Raw genomic sequence first — 20,064 nt, 5'->3', positions numbered from 1 at the left:
AAAGGGGGCCTCCATAAGCTTGGCTAACAGCAAACTGAGATCCGTTAGGGGAAATGGTGCCCAAACCTGGGGTTTGATTCTTTCTAAACCTTTCAGAAACTTTTTTACTACAGGGCCTGAGAACACAGAAGATGGCTAAGATAGCAGCTAAGTGCTCCTTAACTGAGGAGAGGGACAAGCCCTCCTGTACTAGACCCCATAGGTAATCTAAAATCAACGGGATGGGGGCTTGCAAGGGAGATAGCCCTCTTTGAGGCAACCACACCAAAAACCTTTTCCACTTAGCCAAATTAGTCACCCTCATGGAGGGTTTTCTATTATTTAGCAATACTTCCTTCATGGAATCCAAACAGGCCACCTCCAGGTCACTCAGCCACAGAGCATCAACACTGTGAGGTGCTGTAACTGGAGATTGGTACGTTGCAGTCTCCCCTCTTGCTGTGTCAGCAGTTCCTGCTGGATCAGCAATGTCATTGGCTTGCAGCTCAACAGGTGCAGGAGGGCTGAGTACCAGTGCTGACTGGCCCATGCCAGTACCACCAAGATGATCAATGCCCCTTCTGAGTGAATCTTGAGAAGGACCCTGTGAACTAGCGGAATCAGAGGAAACGCACACATCAGCCTGCCGGATCAAGGGACACTGAAGGCATCTGCCCAGGACCCCGGGCTCTGATTGCAGCAGGAGCAAAACATCTCACATTTTGCACTGAGGTGAAAGCTGAACAGGTCCACCTGGGGATACCCCCACCTCTGGAAAATAAAATTAACAACCTCCGGGTTAAGAGCGTTCTCATTCCTATGGGACGTAGCAAGGGTGGAAGCAGGGGTCTGCCAAACTGTTTTAGCTGTAGTGGCAATTGTTTTGATTATGGGCAGAGCCACCCTGGTGGGGCCTACGGAGGAAAAAATGTTCATGACAGGGTCCATTTCATCCCGAATCCTACCATCCTCCAATACAGGTGAGGCCGATGAGCCCGCCACCACCTCACCCAGGGAGGAAGATGATGATGATAGCCCTTGAGCCTCCATTTGGCAGGGAAGGGCAGCAGTACTCTGCTCAGTCATTTGGCCACCATGGGGAGTACCAGGAACCTGGGAGGCACCGTAGGTGGAGCTGGTATAGGCACTGGCTGGCCAGAAAACCCTGCAACTTGTGGCACAAACGACACCGGTACCGCTCCATGTACTTGTGTTGGTGCTGGGCTGGTGCCTGCCCCATGGGCACTGGAGGTACAATCAACCATGGCACCGGCACCAAAGAAGTCCAGCCCTGCTGCAAAGGCAGCGCCAATGACGGTGGCAAGGTCAACGGCAATGAAGTACATGCAGGTGGCTCCACGATGACTGCCGCTTCCTGTCTTTTCTTCTGGTGCTGGGGCACCCAGCGAAACCAACAGCACCGAGTGCAGGATCAGCAGGGTCCCTGGCACCGTTAAAGGCACTCCTATTCCCTGGCTCTACACCTCGTGAAATGCCCCCAGCGTCCAGAAGGGCCACTGTTGAATTGCCTGTGAAACTGGCAGCCAACCTGTATAGTCTGAGAGAAGATTACAGTGCCTGCCACGGCTATGGTGTGACCTTCATGAGATCCCACTGCATCCGGAGCTCCAGCAGAATAAGTCCAACTCTGACGTCAATTCGGAGGTGGATCACCATGGTGGGGCCATCGAGTTGGCACTGATGTCATGCACACCGAAGACAGTGCTGGTGCCAGAGTATAGGCCACCTGAAAGTGGTCCACAGTCTGCTAGGTCAGCACTGAAGCGCTCCGCACCAAATATGGTGGTCGGTGCCAGCATCAACATGACTGCAGGGGTTGGAGCCAGCGTAACATCCATGATCCCCGATCGCTCCAATTCAGTGCAATGGCGCCTGTCCTGCGTGGACAGAGAAGGACCTGGCACGTCATCTGAAAAAGTCCTTGTTCTCCTCGAAATGCCTCTGGCATTGAATGCAAGTCCATCACCTGCGGGCTCCCACTCTGCACTTGCTTCAAAGTACGTGCCTCCTGCCCTTTGATAGTGTGCACCAGAGCCTTGGACTTGAGGCCATCCTGCTTTGACTACTGCAAGCGATGCCTCTCTTGCTTTCTCCTCTTCTTCGGCACTGGAGACTGACTCCGATGGCGCCAAGAAGGTGATGGTGCATGCACCTACTTCTGGTGCCAGGAGTCCTCAGGCAGCACCATGGGTGATGGCACTGGTGCACTTTAAACCGAGGAAGCTCCACTCTCCACTCCTGCTGGAGACTCTTGAGGCTTAAGAGCCACCTCCATTAAGAGGAGTTTAAGGCGTTGGGCCCTATCTTTCAAAGTTCTGGCCTTAAAGGCCTTACAAATTGAACAGCAATCACACAAGTGTCCTTCCCCCAAGCAAATTGAACAGGCTGAATGGGGGTGGGGGTCAGTTTTGGGCATACATTTGCCACGTTTTAAACCGGTCTTAAAGCCTGGGGAACCAGGCATTCCCCAGTGCCGAGGCACCCAGGGGGTTGGAAAGCCCGGCCTCAGCTATTAGTTAAAACACTAAGACTAACAATCAAATACTAAAATTATTTGCTCTTCTTCAAGAACTATTTACACTACAATAGGCTACTAGCTAATTATTTGAACAGGGAAAGCAAGTGCTCAAACTACCGGCAGCACAAAGAGAAGGAACTGAGTGGGGGGGAGGGGAGTGCATATATTGGTTGCCATATGGGCACCACTCCAGCTGGCACCACACCAACCCTATGGCTACTGGCTAGGGCAAAAAAGCTTCCAGCGACTGACCGTACACCAGTGCACACCCAACTTGGAATGGACATGAGCAATCACTCTAAGAAGAAGATTCAGATCTTAAACAGTTTTTACACAGGCAAAAATCTGTGGCAGAGACAAAAAAAACAGAACCAAGACCCTCAAGCCCTCTACCTTAGTCATTCATCTTTCCTCATCTCTGGTAGGTAGTAGAGATAGGGAAACATTATAATGAGAAGATTGTATTCAGATATAAATTAAAATTACCTCCTTATGGTGTGTCTACAATTATGGGAAGATAGACATGCTGGTGGTTGATTTTCCAAGGTTTGATTTAGCATGACTAGTGAGAACAAATTCCAGAAATTTTTTCAATGTATCATGGCAGTTTTTTTAAAGAAATCTTTTTATAAGGGAAGTTAGCACTAAGTAATGTACTGAGGATATAAAACATTTGTTAAGCTTGCTGTCACATTCCTAGACTTTTATTGTGTAGTCACTGATTAATGTGAATGCATATGAAGAACAATGAGAGCTACGTAGCGCACTGAAGGGAAACAGACCTCTCATACTGTAAAGTAATATTAAGATTTTTGAAAAACTTACTCTCTAGTTCTTCTTTCTCAAAGTTTGTGTTGATAGTAGAGCTAGTTTTGCCCATATCCACAACAGCTTCTTCATCATGACCCTACAGAAACAAAACACAATATTGATTCGTTTCACTTTAGATAACCGAACCAGAAATCCAAACTCATTTCTACCACAATAATGCTAAAGAATGCGTTATACAGTACAATTATTACATATAATTTATAAATAACTGATTTTCAAATTCCTGCTTCAGAAGCTGTTTCACAACCATTTTCTGGTGCAGTAAATCCAACTCTTGGAGAAGGAGGAGGAACAGCAGCAGGAGGAAGAAGTGGAATCATATGTAAAAATTCCTTGTCATTTTCTGTAAGAAATCCTTTTACTACTGAAAAATTCACTGCATGTACAAAGTATCACTATATTGAAAATTAGGTGTCCTATGCACTTTATAAACAACTGGCATTACCAAAGAGTAAAGGAGAATTTCCAAAATATTTCCCTTGGAATGAGAAGATCCCACACAGTATCTTTCGTATATATGCATTTGTAATTTGATTGCATGCCTGTCTAATGATCAAGCACAACTGGATCCAATTGCCCTGTCAACAGTACAAAAGTCTTTAGAACCCAATTTTGGCTAATGCCGATTAAATAAAATAAAGGTAGAGTAGGGATGCAGCATGGTGACTTATTTGTATTCTAGTAGCCTCACTTCCGCCATGTCTGTACTAGACATGAAGTCAGTCACAGACTGGTGATTTTAGCTATGCCAATTATGTAGCTAAAAATCAACGTACCTACACTTGGCTAAGTTGTCTGTCTTAACAGGGAAGGTTGACGAAAGAGTTTCTCCCATTGACCTTCCTTACTCCTGACCTTTAGCAAGGAGTACAGTGATTGACTTTGACCCCTGAGAGCTCCATTTTGCACATGCATGAAATCAAACCCTGGAGAATCGACCCTGAGCAGGTGAATCTTCTACAGTAGCACAGATTAGCCCTTTGTGATAGGATCTACACAAACATAATGCAAGATGATAATAACTGGCAAAGAACTAATTATAAGACAAGTAAAGATAGAGATAGATGTGGAGGGAGCACAAGCACACAATGAGACTGTAGCACAACATGCTAGACAGTGGTCTCAACACACCAGCAGCCTAATCTTTGTCAAGTTCTCTGTTGGCACCATAACTAAAAAGAGTTTTAAGGAGGGATTTCAAGATAGATAATGAGATTGCTTTCCACATAAACTCGGGATCTTCTCCCACAGATGAAGTGCACCATGGGAGAACGCACAAAGGTGCTTGTTTGAAATTTGGACAAATGAGCAATGAAGACTGACACCTGGCTGATCAGAGGCAGGGGGGTAAGCCTTTGGATGTTGAACAAGAGGTTGGTAGGTGAAGTATGGGCTAAGACCTTAAAGGTGAAAGGAAATACCTTCTGTCTCCAGGTCATTATGCCACCAAATAAATACACTGCAATTTTGTTGATCTTCATAAAATACCAGACCAAAAAAACTTCAGATTTTAGAAAGTTAAAGTTTTCAAGACAATACAGGAAAAAACCTGGAAAATGCTTCCATCATCAGTGCATATATCCCAACACACAATGCTGTCAAGAACATCAAGGAATGGATCTGTAAAGACCTTGACAAATCTTGACCAACATACCCAAGGAGGACAAGGTAATTTTCCTCAGAGATTTTAACATAAAAGAGTTGGACATGAGTCAGATCTCTGCAATACCACCATCCGAAATGAAGCAGCAGGAAAGACCTACTCCAACAGCATCCTCCTACTGAGCAAATATGTAGCACATAGTCTGATCATTACAACCACCTGGAGACACCCTTACTCCACACACTAGCATTTTCTTGACTATATTATTGTTAGAGCTCAAGATCAGAATGATGGCTATGCACAGAATCAGTGACTGATGGACAGACCATTGTTTTACCATCATGAATTTCCAGATTGTCTCAAGGCATCACAAGCAGACAAAAATCAGTACAAAAGAAATGCAAAAAATCAAGTCTCTTAAAGATACAACAACTTGGCAGAAACTTCAGCAATATGTCCGGGAGAGCTTCACTGCTATTCCTATAGCTGATGTTGAGAATTTCTGGAAGGGCTTAAAGACTGTCCTCCTCTCAGCATGTGCTCAGTCCATAGCTCTGCCACCTGCCCTCGTGAATTCTGGTTTGATGAGATTGATGTGGAGGATTCAAGACCTACTTGACCAGAAAAGAAAAGCTCATCGCATATAACAAAACATAATCACAACTGGTTTATGTATTTTAAGGGCAGCAAAACCAGATGGAAGGACAAGTTGAGTTACTTCTGAATGGTGAGTCAGCTCTCTCTGATGCCACCATCAAATCTATACTTCAGTGATAGGAAAGAATCTTTTCCTGATCACCACCCCTTGGCCATTTCTACACAGGCCACTTCCAGGAAGTGGCATGCTAATACATGAAGTGAAAAGATGCTAATGAGGCACAGATGTAAATTCCCCATGCCTCATTAGCATAACATCACGTGATTTGGAGTCCAGAAGACCATTCTTCTGGACTCCAAAATGCCGTGTAGAAGTGCAGCCCCTGGAGGGGCATCCAGAAGGACATGCTTCTTCCGGAGGCCTCTTCTTCCCAAAAATTTTCAGGAAGAAGGGGCCTCTGGAAGAAGGACTTCCCTCCAGAAACCCCCCCGGGGCCGCACTTCTACACAGCATTTTGGAGTCCGGAAAAATGGTCTTCCGGACTCCAAATCATGTGATGTTATGCTAATGAGGCACGGGGAATTTACATCGGTGCCTCATTAGCATCTTTCGCTCTGTGTATTAGCATGCCACTTCCAAAGGAAGTGGCCTGTGTCGAAACAGCCCTTGTCTTTGAAGAAGTAACACAAGCTATTACACAGACCAAGAACAAGGTAGCACGGCCAGATGGCATACCAGCTGTGAAGTCTAAAAGTTTGGAATTGAAGAACTGCTATGGAAGCTGCACAAATTTTCTCTTTGTATTTGGTATAAGAAAATTTCAGAAGACCTGAGAAATGACTGCTCTTACAGTCTCTAAAAAGGGGAATTAAGTCAAAATATGGTAATTACTGAGACACTGCCTTGTTATCTATAGCGAGGAAAAATTCATGTTCATGTCCTCTTAAACCAACTTACTCTTGCTGAGGAAATATTGCTAGAATCTCAGTGTGGATTTAGACCATCCCACAGAACAACTAACATGATCTTTGTTTCCTGCCAAATCCAGAAAAAGTCTAGGAAGCAAAATCAGGACCTGTACGCGGCCCTCACTGATTTGACAAAGGCCATTAATCATAAAGCCCTGTGGAATGTACTGGCCAAATTTATCTAGGCCCTAAACTTTCTCCATGACGAGACCATCAGATCTCCATGATTACATCATTCTCTGTAGTGGCCTTGAGATAGACTCTTCCCCAAAACTGGGGTTAAGCAAGCATGCATTACTGCCACAATCCTGTTCTCCCTATATTCAGCAGCCATTTTGGTCCTTGGCAAATATCACCTCCCCAATGGAGTCAACATTTAAGAGATAACAGGTATCAATTTTAATCCTCAACTTCTCTGGTCAAAATCTTCAGGGCATCCATTACTGACCTCCAGTATGCTGATGATTTTGCCATTCTCAAACACTTGAGCAGAACCTTAAGCCTATGTTGGATACATCTACACGAGTTTATCATTCTCACTCAGTATCAAGAAAAATAAAGTGCCCTAAGACTGCTTCTGGCCTTGCACATGACCCATTACAAATCACCATCAAGGGACAGACTTAGGAGACAGTTGAGCACTTTTGCTACTGAGACAGTGAACTTTCTCAAAACACTAAAACTGAGAGAGATCCAGCACAGGCTCCAGGGCACAAGTGCTTCCTTGGGGAAATTGTTCCAACGCACTTTCACAAACCGTGACCCTTGGCAGAACACAAAGATACAAGTCTATAAAACAACTATTACTGTTACACTACCATATGGATGCAAATCCTGGATGACCTATTGACAGCACTTCAAAAGTCTGAAGAGGTATGACCAACAATGCTGCTAGAAGATCCTTCACATCCAGGGGAAAGAACGCTGAGCCAATGTCATCATCACTGAAGTAATGACTCTTGGGCACCAGCTCCGATGGGTGGACATTGTGTGCAGATGCCAGACATACTTTCCCCCCCCAAAAAAAAAAAAAAAAAAAAAAATCCTTTACTCTCAGCTTACTCATAGTCAAACATCCCATGGTGGTCAGAGCCTACAAAGCCCCACCAAAAGCTTATCTCAAGAAACTTATGTGCACATCACAAGCCGTGAAGAGCAAGCCTCCCCCCCCCATTGACCCCTATGACTCCACTTCCTCCATTAGGCCTGCTTCTAGGAGAAGTGCTTTCTCTTTACAGCTTTGAGAGCAGAAAGGAAAAAAAGGAAGGAAGGAAAGAGAAAACTCTTTCCAAGCAGGAAATATCTCTGCCAACTTGTGGGAGGATCTCTGGTTTGGAGTCAGACTTCTCAATCATCTCAGGAACCACATGTATATCCGTGGCAGAGATCATCTAGAGAAGTAGTCAGTCATTCTCCTCTATTCAGCACTGGTGAGGCCACATCTGGAATATTGTGTCCAGTTTTGGGCCCCCCAGCATAAAAAGGATGTGGATTTGCTGGAGCACGTTCAGCGGAGGGGAACAAAAATGATTAAGGGCCTGGAGCACAAGACCTACGAGGATAGGCTGAGAGATCTGGGTTTGTTTAGTTTACAGAAGAGAAGACTTAGGGGTGATTTAATAGCAGCCTTCAACTTCCTGAAGGGGGGCTCTGAAGAGGAGGGTGAGAAACTGTTCTCAGTGGTGTCAGATGACAGAACAAGGAGTAATGGTCTGAAGTGGAAGAAGGAGAGGTGTAGGTTAAATACTAGGAAAAACTACTTCACCAGGAGGGTAGTGAAGCATTGGAATGCATTGCCTAAAGAGGTGGTGGATTCTCCACCCCTCGAGGTTTTTAAGTCCCAGCTGGACAAGGTCCTGGCTGGGATGACTCAGTGGGAGTTGATCCTGCTTGAAGCAGGGGGCTGGACTAAATGACCTCCTGAGGTCCCTTCCAGACCTATGATTCTGTGAGCATCCTCAAATTGAGATATCACTGATGACAGTGACATCAAAACCCTCTCTCCACCAGCAACTGACTCTGAATTTCCCAAACTGAACATCCATCTCAAAATAACTTAGTAGGAATGAATCAAAATTAATTATGCCTGGAGTATAGTCCAAGAGGACAAAAAACAAAAACAAAAACAGTCCAATGTGTGATGTTGCACTATCAATAAACAAATTAAACATCCATCTCCCCAGTTAACTTCCTTCAATTAAAGTATTTATATCAGGTATAAGATTTTTAGAGAAAAGTGTGATTTTTCAAGTCAGCTGCACTGCTTCAAATACAGTGCTTGTAGACAAGTCCAATGTAACAAAGAAAAAGTTCCAGAGCATCAAATCAGGTCACCAAGAAAATCCACAGTGTGATAGCAGACAGAACAAGAGTTTGTTCTAAAAAACCTACCAGTGGGATAATTCTCATTCTGCCACTGTATTCTGCGGTATCACTTAAACGGTCATAACTATTTACCATCCTTTGCTCCTAATGACACATATGACAGAGGTACTTTGCCAATTTTGCACATACAGAAGTCTTCAAAATCGCCACCACGTGAATGTAGCACATCTACTGAGATTAGATTACCAAAAGGCACGCGTGCCCTTGTAAACTTCCACCTCTCCGTTACACTGCTATATTAGCGTATCCAATTTATACAGACTTTTCCAAGAATAAACTACTAGCAACCACAAACATCCTACTTGCAGAAATCATATCATTCATAACCTTCACCATTTGGAAAGACAATACTGCATTAGGCATCATTTCTTCATGGATGGTTAATAAAATTATAGTTAGAACCAAGAAACAAATATTTTAAACCTAGGTCAGGGTTTGGCAACCAAAATAACTAGAAGAATGTTTTGCTTTTTTTTTTAATCCAGTAAAAAAAACCTCAATAATTCAAGAGCCACAATGCACATGAATACAAGATGGTCTCTAATAAGTAACATCAAACTATACTTTCTGTAACCCTTATTTTAAGAATACCATGCACACTGATTTGTAATGTGATACATGTTTACTGTAGGACATTCACAAACATTACATATTCTATTTCCTCACACTTATCACGGGCACTTTCTCATGCTCCTCTACCAACATCATATATGCCATCATGTGCCAACAATGCCCAGATGCTTTGTATATTGGACACACTTCTAACTCCCTTAGACAAAGGGTTAATGGGCACAAAGCAGACATCAAAACACTCTAGATCCACAAACCAGTTAGTCAACATTTTAATGGCATGGGGCATTCCATTAATGACCTAGAGGTATGTGTGTTACTGGGGAGGGGGGAGGAACACAACCTTTCGCACCACTATTCAAAGAGAAGCAGCTGCACTGGCTTTTATATTCAAATTCGGCACATTAACATGTGGTTTGAACCAGGATGTGAACTTTCTGAGTCACTATAGGGGCTCGTCTGCATACTTGGCTCAGTCTAATTCTTGACCTTTTTCTGCCACCCCTCCACTCTCTGCTTTGCTCACCTTGATCTTTTTTTTTTCCCTGATTTGTCCTCCTTGCTTACTGTTTTTGGTTCTCTGTGCCTTAAATATTGAGTCTGTTCTGGTATGGCTATGGTCTGAAGAAGTGGGTCTGTCCCACGAAAGCTCACCTAATAAATTATTTTGCTAGTCTTTAAAGTGCTACTTGACTGCTTTTTGTTCTCATCTGTTTGTACCACTATCTCCCTTTTACTCCCAAACCTACGTCAATTATGCCATTTTTACTTCCCCTTTAATTTCGGGGGGGGGGGGGTGTTCCTTAAAAATGTATGTTGCCCTTCACAGCAGGCATGACAAGCTTCCTTTTCGAAAATCAAGACTTTATAAGCAACATGATCAAAAACACAAGTACAGTATCATAACCCACAATGCACATATTAAAGGAGTTACCTGATGGTTTGAAATCACATAGAATTTGCTCTTTGGATATGAGCTGTTCATTGTTTGGCTTTTAGACATTCACCTCTTATCAAAAATAACGAGGAAGGGTTGGGGGCGTGTTTTAAACTTTGTAATTACAGCATTGGAAGCCACAAAGAAGTCCTTAAAGAATCACATGCAGCTCTGGAGCCTGAAGACCCCTGACCTAGGTCACACTGTTTGGTTAACTACAACAGTAATTTCAATACACAGTGCCTCCCTTTCTAAAAATAGATTTTTAATGTTTTTTATATATGATAGAGGCTTCCAATAATCAAATTCTGACAGGCAAGTTTATGGATAAAGCTGAAGAGGCAGCTGTCATGGCTTCACATTAAAAAAGTCATGGCAAACGAATGCATTCTACTTCACTTTCCTTTCTGTTTACATGGATAGGCTACGTCTACACTACATGAACTTCTTTCAAAAGATCATTCTGGAAGCTCTCATCTGAAAAAAAATCTTCTTTCAAAAGAGCACATCCCCACACAAAAAAGCAAGTAAAAATCAATCCACTCTTTCAGTAGAGTGTCCACACAGCCCCCACTCTTTCCAAACAGGCCAGGAATTGAAAAATCCAACACCATGAGGATTGTTCTTTTGAAAAATGGCGTGTGGAGGTTTTTCTTTTTTTTTTTGGAAAGACACTTTTGGGGGGAAAAAAAAAATCATGCTTCCTGATCTGAGTGTGGAAAACGGCGTCTGGAAGAAGAGCCATGTTCTTTTGATTTTAGATCAAAAGAGCACATTGTGTGTGTAGACGTTCCACATGTTCTTTTGAAAAAGGGCTGGATCTTCTGAAGGAACTTGCTAGTGCAGACACAGTCATAAAGAGTAATCTAACTAGTACTGTGTGAATCTAGCTTCCCCTTCTCTGACAAGTCCATATAAACAGACAGAAGGAAATTAGTGTTATCAACTGTCCCTTTGCAGTCTTCAGTGGTTTCTATGGGTAAAAAAATTACTTGTACTGATTCTACATACCCACAGAAAGAAGAAAAAGAGGAGTGGAGACAGAAAAAGTTAAAACTCTTTCTGAACATCAGTAGATACATTTTTATAAGGAGTTAGAATTAAATGCTTTGAAAAGTTTCTTCCTCCTTTATAGGTTATTAGCTTTTTTTACTCATGATTTTCTTATAAGCAATGACTATTCTGACTCAAAAAATGTTGGGAAGGCGAGAAAGGACAGCGTGTTCTAGTGCATTTTTCACAATTCTTCTCACTTGCTATTTCTAAAAGCAGAGCAGCAAATTGTTCATCTTAAAGTCTGTGAAAGTATCCACAGATGAATTCCTGTAGTCCCTGGGAGGATTCGGCTGCTGAGCCCTAGAAATGTGCAAGAAGGCTTACTCACTTTCCCAGGCTGCTGAGACCCATGCAAGTATTAAAAGGTCTGTACTCATTAAAGACAAGATGGTCTTTGATACACACAGCAAGATTTATAATGTCTCTTTCCCCAACTTACACTCCAGTGATAAGACTACATGAGAAACTGAGTCCTACCTCTGTGTTCTGGATAGCATGGACTTCCCAGTGTTGTTTGCTCTCAGTGGTGGAATCCAAGGTTCTGAAGAACTGAACTGAGACCCCCTTCAGCCCTTTGAGAGACAGAGCTCTTTTCTCCAGCAGACTGTGAATAAGAGCAGGCAAGGTACAAGTCTCATTTTCCTCCTTTCCCAACTGCTCTGGACAATGCCACCATCCTTCCCTTCACTCAAGCCAGTAACTTGAGCATCATCTAACTCAACTCTCTTGGTTCTCATATTTAGGCCGCAGCTATATCTTGCCCATTATGTCTCTATAACACCTCTTAACATGGCCTTTCCTACCCATCCGTATAGCTAAGAACTCTCAAAATCTCAATTACTGCCACATCCTTCTCACTGGTCTTGACAAATGCAATTTTCCCAGCTCATATCCATTCAGAATGTTGCTAAGTAGATCATTTTCCCAACCTATCACTTTGACCATCCTTCTCTTTGAATCCCTCCGCTCTCCCTTCACCTCTTTCACACCAACCATAAGCTGAAGCTGCATTCATTTTCCAGCCTTTTCATGGCCTATATGCCATACTTATAACATCTCATTCACTAGCAAGCTGTTATTGTTACTCACTGCTAACTGGCCCATGACACCAACTGCTGGAATTAATGTTGAAGATGAAAACACTAATTTAATGACATATTCCTTTTCAGGCCAAACACCAAACGGCATTTGATACAAAATTTCTCTAAATATGCCTGACAGCATAAAAATTAAGCAGTCGCTATATCCAATACAGCAAAAAAGTATTTATAAGTACGTAGTCAGCATATTCACAAAGAGGCCACAGCTGGGAAAATGGTCTTACACTGTGATGCTTTAGCATGATCAAGTAGAGTCTGAAAATGAACACTCGAATTCATAACTTTTTCTACTCTTCAACAAATGAAGCCACTGCTGTTTATTCACTTTGGCTAAGAACAATGACACGCAACTCACCCTTAGTTCCATTCCTAATCCAGATAAGATGTACAAACTTTCTTCCCAAAGCCTTTCCTCCCTACCTCTTTCTCGTCATCTTTTTCATCTGGTAGTTAAGATCACACAGATGCTAGTTTTCGATATAACAGGTATGGCAGCTGGGAAGGAACATTCTCTGTCTTATTTATACTCATTAGCAATCACTATCATCAGTCAGAGCAGTTTTCTTTTTCTAGAAAATTTCCCTTTTTTCCCATTAGTTACTTTTTTAACCAAGTATTGGAGGGGTAGCCGTGTTAGTCTGGATTTGTAACAGCAACGAAGGGTCCTGTGGCACCTTACAGACTAACAGAGAAGTTTTGAGCATGAGCTTTCGTGAGCACAGACTCCAATACATAAAACTCATTATCTTCAAGGCCTTTCTTTACAGCGCACATAATTCCTGAGCCAAACTTAAACTAACCCTAATTCTTTAATTTCATATTTATTGTACACCAGCACCAATTCCACACTTGTTATGCTTTCAAACAAGCAAACATCCATGCTTTCTTCGAAGATGATTCATGCTGGGTGGTACTCCCAGTAAATATCCACACAGCTACCTCATTATCCACCTTCAGATCCCTCACCAGAATTCTATTGTGCATACCACCTTCTAAACCAACACACACACACACTCTTCATATCTACTAGGATTCTGGTTTGCAGAAGCCAAAGTCTATTTTGCTAACCAAAGTTAATTCACTATTGACTTGTACCCACTTTACCTGTCTACATATATCTGTCCTCTAAGGCTTGAGCAACACTCTGGAGTTAAGTAGATTGCAGATACACAATTCTTGCTATGGCAATTGCGTAGCTAGAATCAACTTACCTGTGACCATCTTACCTGGCTGTCTACACAGAAGGAGGTCAACGGTAAAAAAATCTCCTGTTGAACTCCCTTACTCCTCACGATATTGAGGAATACAGGGGTTGACTGCTGATCCGATTGTTTGATTTCGCGCATCTCTACCAGGCACACGAAACTGAACTCTGAAAGATCGGCCCTCAACGGGTCAGTCTTCCTGGTAGTGTAGCCACACCCTTAGACTTTAAGCGTCTTAGAGTGGGCCTATGTTGTTCTAGCACAGCACCTAACAAAATGGGGTACTGGTCCATAACTAGAGCTCCTAAGCGTTCTGGTGATAACAACCATGGTGTATATTTTTGACTCTCTTCTCACAATATTTAGACTATAGCCAGATTTTTTTATTCTTCAGTGCACTTTTCTTAAAGCTAGACATTTAATGAGCTACTCTCTAAAAGATAATTTATGTTTAGGTCAAATTATATACTCTTCTGTCTAAAGAATATTTCAGTAATATTGTTTGTACATGTTATATTTATAAGGTGATTAAAAATAACTAATCCAGAATAGCATGCATCTTGGCAGACTTCAGCCATTTCCTAAACAAGCTCAGCTGTCCACTGAGAACACGTACTAATGCATGCTCTGGCCCAATGCTCAATAATGACGCACAGAAAATTAAATCTGAAATGAACTTTTCCACTCTGTCATCTGTACAGTCTCTTCTCACCATGTAACTGGTCTAATGTTATGTGGTCCCAAACTCAGGACGGTTTTCAAATGGGCGTACTGCCCAAACTTTGCAGAGTAACAACTTAAAATAATACATCTTGCCAGTAACGCACAAAACAGTGTTATTCCAACAGATTTACAGTCTAGAAAATAATAAATCAGTTATCACATTCTGATGGACAATGACCACCACCTGTTTTGAAACTATTAGTCTTGAGTTACTCTTACATAACTGTGGACCCTAGAAAGGATAAACTCACTTACACAAAAGTTTTTCCCCCTCCCCCTTTCTCCCAATTTTAAATTTGAGCCAGTACTCTTCTGCCCCATACACAGTTCCACAAAGCCAAAGGCAATTTTGTTTGGACTGCAGTGTTTTCAGTACTTGCATGGACACAGATTTAAGTTTCCATTTAAGTCAAACACAAGCTGTGTATTTGATATTCTTTCTATAGCAGGGATCAAGGCCTGTGTGAAAGACGGGCATCTGAGGTTCAAACAAAGACAAGGTAATATTAGTCTGATTATAGAGGGAAATCCCAGATGGAATGTCAGACTATCCCCTTGTAGGGAGAGGGACTTTGCTGCCTTTAAACAATTCACGTTCACAACTTTCTGAGTTAACTGGATCCTGAGCAGTCTGCAGATATTCAAGAAGCAGCAGTTACCACCTTCATTTACAAGGAGTTTATTATCTTTCCCAGGGATGAAGTGACTTTAAACGCAATATTCCATGCTTTTATCACCTCTAGTCTAGAATAACGTCAAGCTCTGCATTTAGGATCTCACACACAAACCCATCTATCAGTTCAGCTGGTGCAACTATTTGTTTCCTTTACAGCAGTGTTTCTTAAACTATGCTCCATGGAACACTGGTGTTCCATGAACAACTGGCAGGTGTGCCTTGAGCATCTGGAAGAAATACTCTGATGGCATATATTTTCTATTAAAACCAGATACGGTGTTACTTCTTCTTTGCTATAATACCTGATTAAATTACTGCATTTTAATTTTGCTGCATATGTTCTTGTCTGGGTCTGACTTTTTTTAAGAAAATTGTCATAGGTGATCTGCACTAAAAAAATATTGTTTGGTAGTCTGTGGTCTCAAAACATTTAAGTAACTTTAAACTGCTTTAGAGAATACTCTGTGTGTGTGTGTGTGTGTGTGTGTGTCCCCTGTACTCTTATTTTCTAGTAAATAATTCAGTATAATTCAAGATCTTGGTTTTTATCTATATGACAGAATTCATGTAAAAAATGGACTTGAAAGATTTTTCTCTGAAAACCTTATTCTTTGACTACATAGAAATTTTTGCCAGGAAAAAAAAAAAAAAAATCACTGTTTTAGATAAAATGTTGTATTGCCTACCACACCTCAAACAAAACAAAAAGTTCTGGTTTAAAAAAAAAAGGAGGCTACTGTTGTTTTTCTGCCAGTTGTATTGAATAGCCATACAAGATAAAAGATCTGTGCCCTTGCTACCTTACAGGGAAGAAAGTGGTAGGTAACCAGATTTTTTTTTTTTTTATAAAGACAAGTCCTTGACTCCAAAATTTATCTGCTTCTTCTTACCCTGACAGAACCCAAACATATTGCTGAGCAGTAGGGCATGCTATAAGGCAGGCATGTCAAACTCAAAGTCTACTGAGGGCCACACAAACAAGAATGGATAGCTTTCAAGGTCACCAAAGAAAAATGTATTTCTATCAGAAAGCCTTAATTTATTATAGATTATGTTTTAGGTATGTTTTATAATATTTTTCAGGTCTTGATTGAATACAGTAATTTTAATTGAGAATTTAATACTTAAAATTCACATTGTTTTATAATTTTATTAATAGTTCATAAAATCTGACATGTAAAATTGTTATTTGCTAATATATAATTTTTAATTTAAACAGAAATTTAAGGTACCCCACACCCCAGCCAGATCCCTGCCCTGGGGCTGCCAGGGTTTGCCTAGCCCCAGCTAGGTCCCTGAGGCTGAAGCTGCTGGCAGGACTCTGTACTTCATTCATCTCCCAGCACCAGGGCTGCTGTGGTTTCCCTGGCCAAGTCCCTAGAACTGAAGCTGCCCACAGGGCTCCGTGCCACAGCCAGTTCTCAGCCCAGGGGCTGCAGATAAATTTGATGGGGCCGCACACAACCCAGTTTGACGTGCGGCCCCATCAAATTTATCTGCAGCCCCTGGGCTGAGAGCTGGCTGTGGCACAGAGCCCTGTGGGCAGCTTCAGCTCTAGGGACTTGGCCAGGGAAACCACAGCAGCCCTGAGTTGAGGGAAAGTCATCTTTTATCTATCTTCTGCATCATGATTTTTATGTTGACACTAAACAACACTGACCTAAGTTTAAAAGCACCCAGAACCACTTGTAAATGCATATTTAGCATATTAAAATAAACGAATACAGGACTTCCCCATAAATTGTTCTTTTAAGTGTAAACCATTCATAGCTTCAGGAGGTTTGAAATGATATGCAGTCACTAAGGAGAGTGGAATAGTCCGTTCACACTTCCTAAAACAGTATTTTTTAAACAGAAATAGGTAACTAATTTAGTCACCCTGTTTACTATCTGTGCTTGTAGAGTGTTGATAATGTGCTTGGTGCTATAAAGAACAAAGAAAATGGCCTTTTTAGGCTTATCACTGAATGCTGAATACAAATGGTGAAGTAGTCCAGCAGACAACTGAACATTACACACATTATCTCTCATTTTGAAAAGAAGTCAGAAGACTTGTCGCTATCTGCGCTTTCACTTTGACTGCACAATTCACATGAATAAAAACCATAAAAGGAAGTCACAAAAACTGAACTCTCAACTTAGCTGTTAACAACCTTTTTAAAATCTCATTTGCTATGTATGCTTTACAAACTACTTCAGCTTTTTAAAGTATTAGTAGCATAACTTACAGTGCACTCTCTCTCCATTCCCTAAAGACTTAAACCGTCAGAAACCTAAGCTTCCAAATGACAAACATCTATGTACACATTACAACCAGCATATGTAGACGGGCCTACAAGTCAAAAAATTATGCCAGTTACAGTAATAAGTACTCAACTTTTTTTCCTTTTTGAGAACAATGCAGTTTACGAAACCAGTCTCCCAGAACTGTCAACTAATTGGAAATTTCAAATACTATCCTATCCTGTCTACCCAACCTGTCCTCCACAATTTTCCTAACTTAGTACTGGTAGCATCACACCAATGGTAGTGCCTATGGAAACTCTACAACAGACCAGGTTCCAGCAGCCACCTGCGGTTTGGGGCTCTTTTGTTTTATTAATGTCCTATTTACAGGACTGCTTGAAGCAGGATCTGATAACATGGCAGTTATATCATGGGCATCCATCAGCACTAATTCTATATTAGAACTCTGCCATTATCACCAATTGAGTTTTACCAGCACGAAATTTTAGGTAAGAAAAACCTGAAGATAAAGAACCTTGCCCTAAAGCAGGGATGAGCAAACTTTTTGTGTTGGGCCCCACTTTTTGTACCTGCAGTTAGCAGGGCCCTACCAACCTGTCTAATGTAATCCAAACCAATGGACATTTCAGTTATGATCATATGGAAAAAAAAATCCTTTCAGCATGTGTAAGAAAATAAGTATGTAAGCTTTATCAATTGGTATACAAATGTGAATACACATACATAAAACCAGTAACATATTTCAATGTTTTTAATGAGATGGATGAGCCTGAGACCCAGCAGACAATGTGTTGCACACCCCTTATGAAATTCCATGCCCCTCCGAGGGAGCACACTCCCCACTCTTCTCACCCTTGCCCTAAAGGCTAAGAGTGACTATGTAATAATGGTATTATGGGATTCAATATTTATTAACTCATTTAAATACCAATGTTGCTCACTTAATAAGCAAAGATTTTTCTGGGACCAGCCCTGTAGAACAAAACTTGGGACCTGAAAAACAAAAGTAAGTTTGCTCTGTTAAGGGTGTCATCACCAGTACATTTTGCTGTCTTCATACCTGTAGAAGGACCCTTTCACCTTAACTACAATCTTGTTCCAAGGTTCACAATAGGATCCATCCTTTAAAATCCTTCACTTGGGCTACAGTTATACTAGTGAGTTTTGTTGACAAAACGGATGGACCATCCACACAAAACTCAGCACGTTTATTGGCAGCATTCTGCCTCTCAGCCATGAGCTATAATACTGCTGTCAACAGAGTCTGCTGACAAAAGAGCTGTGTGGACATTCTGGGGGGCCTTCTCTCAACAGACAGGGCATCCAGGACAATGGGCAGCCCTGTCTGCTGTGCTACCAGGTGCCTGTTCTGTTGAGAGTGCGATCGGACAGTCCAGTCACTCTGTCAGCAAAGGAGAGCACTCTTACGATTGGCTTGTGTGTGTGGCTGCACTCTGTTGACAGAAGTTTTGTCAGGAAATCTCTTTAACGGTGACTTCTGTCGACAGATGGTTGTAGGGTAACCATAGTCTTAGTTTAAAAGCAACAACTACAGCAGAACTTCAATGAAGCTTCTAATGCTAATCCAAGGCTATGTCTACACTAGCCAAAAATTTCGCAATGGCCATGCAAATGGCCATTTCGAAGTTTATTAATGAAGCACTGAAGTACATATTCAGCACCTCATTAGCATGCGGGTGGCCATGGCGCTTCAAAATTGATGCGGCTCACCGCCGCGTGGCTCGTCCAGATGGGGCTCCTTTTCGAAAGGACCCCGGCTACTTCGAAGTGCCGTGGCTGCCCGCATGCTAATGAGGCACTGAATATGTATTTCAGCACTTCATTAGTGAACTTCGAAATGGCCATTTGCATGGCCATTTTGAAGTTTTTGGCTAGTGTAGACATGGCCCAAAGGTAACTTCTTCTAGTGCTATTTAGAAGAATTATATACTTGTTTACATGAAAATATGTATAATCCTTCTTAGAAAAGAGTTTACGAACAGGTCATTTTCACATTTATACCCGTAAACACCTTCAGTATACAAACTGCTCTTAAGTAACATATAATCCAAAAGGTTCTCCCAATCAGGGAGCACCAGACAAACAAAATGACCATCCACGTCCCACAGAGTTCACACTCTAGAATTGTGATGAAATGCAACACATGGAAAAGCCATAAAACAATTGCAAAAGTATAGGACAGAAGAAGGACATGACAGACCCGCCTGCTAACATCAACTGATAGCCAGATAATTAGACACAGGTGGTCACTGTCTCTAACCAAACACCAACGAACAGGGAATAAGGGAAATGTGAAGTCAGAGGTTCCTTTTGAAGTGCTGGTGTCTACACTGCACTTTCACTTTCAAAATGACCCCACTTTGAAGTCCACATCTTGCGGGAATATGCAAATGAGGCATGGAATATTTAAATCCCCACCTCATCTGCAATTTTGATCCCACGCATTTACATACTCTCTCCGAAAGGGAGGGTGTGTGTAGACATGGCCTTAATATATTGCTCACAAACATTTAGTAGTATTTAGTAATAGTTTAAATTTACAGGATCATCACTGACCTTTCCAATGCTAGTCATTGAACAAATAGTACCATAGATGTCAAACTACATAATCTTTTAGAGAGCTTTT

At 41.8% G+C, this 20,064-nt stretch overlaps 1 protein-coding gene across 10 annotated transcripts in view; it reads right to left on the bottom strand.

Moving 5' to 3' along the window:
- SLC4A7 (solute carrier family 4 member 7) overlaps positions 1-20,064 on the bottom strand; it is a 167,386-nt gene that overhangs the window by 108,690 nt on the left and 38,632 nt on the right. For all 10 annotated transcript variants that reach the window (XR_012644019.1, XM_074984418.1, XM_074984423.1 and 7 more), the window contains exon 2: positions 3,344-3,425. Coding sequence is in view for 9 of the 10 variants with exons in the window: in XM_074984418.1 (XP_074840519.1) it covers positions 3,344-3,425 (82 nt within the window). In the remaining variant the exon portion in view is untranslated. The remainder of the gene's footprint in view (positions 1-3,343; positions 3,426-20,064) is intronic.

Source organism: Carettochelys insculpta, chromosome 2, assembly GCF_033958435.1.
Source record: "Carettochelys insculpta isolate YL-2023 chromosome 2, ASM3395843v1, whole genome shotgun sequence".
In the NCBI taxonomy this organism is placed as follows: Eukaryota; Metazoa; Chordata; order Testudines; family Carettochelyidae; genus Carettochelys; species Carettochelys insculpta.
This window is presented reverse-complemented; position numbering and strand designations above follow the sequence as displayed.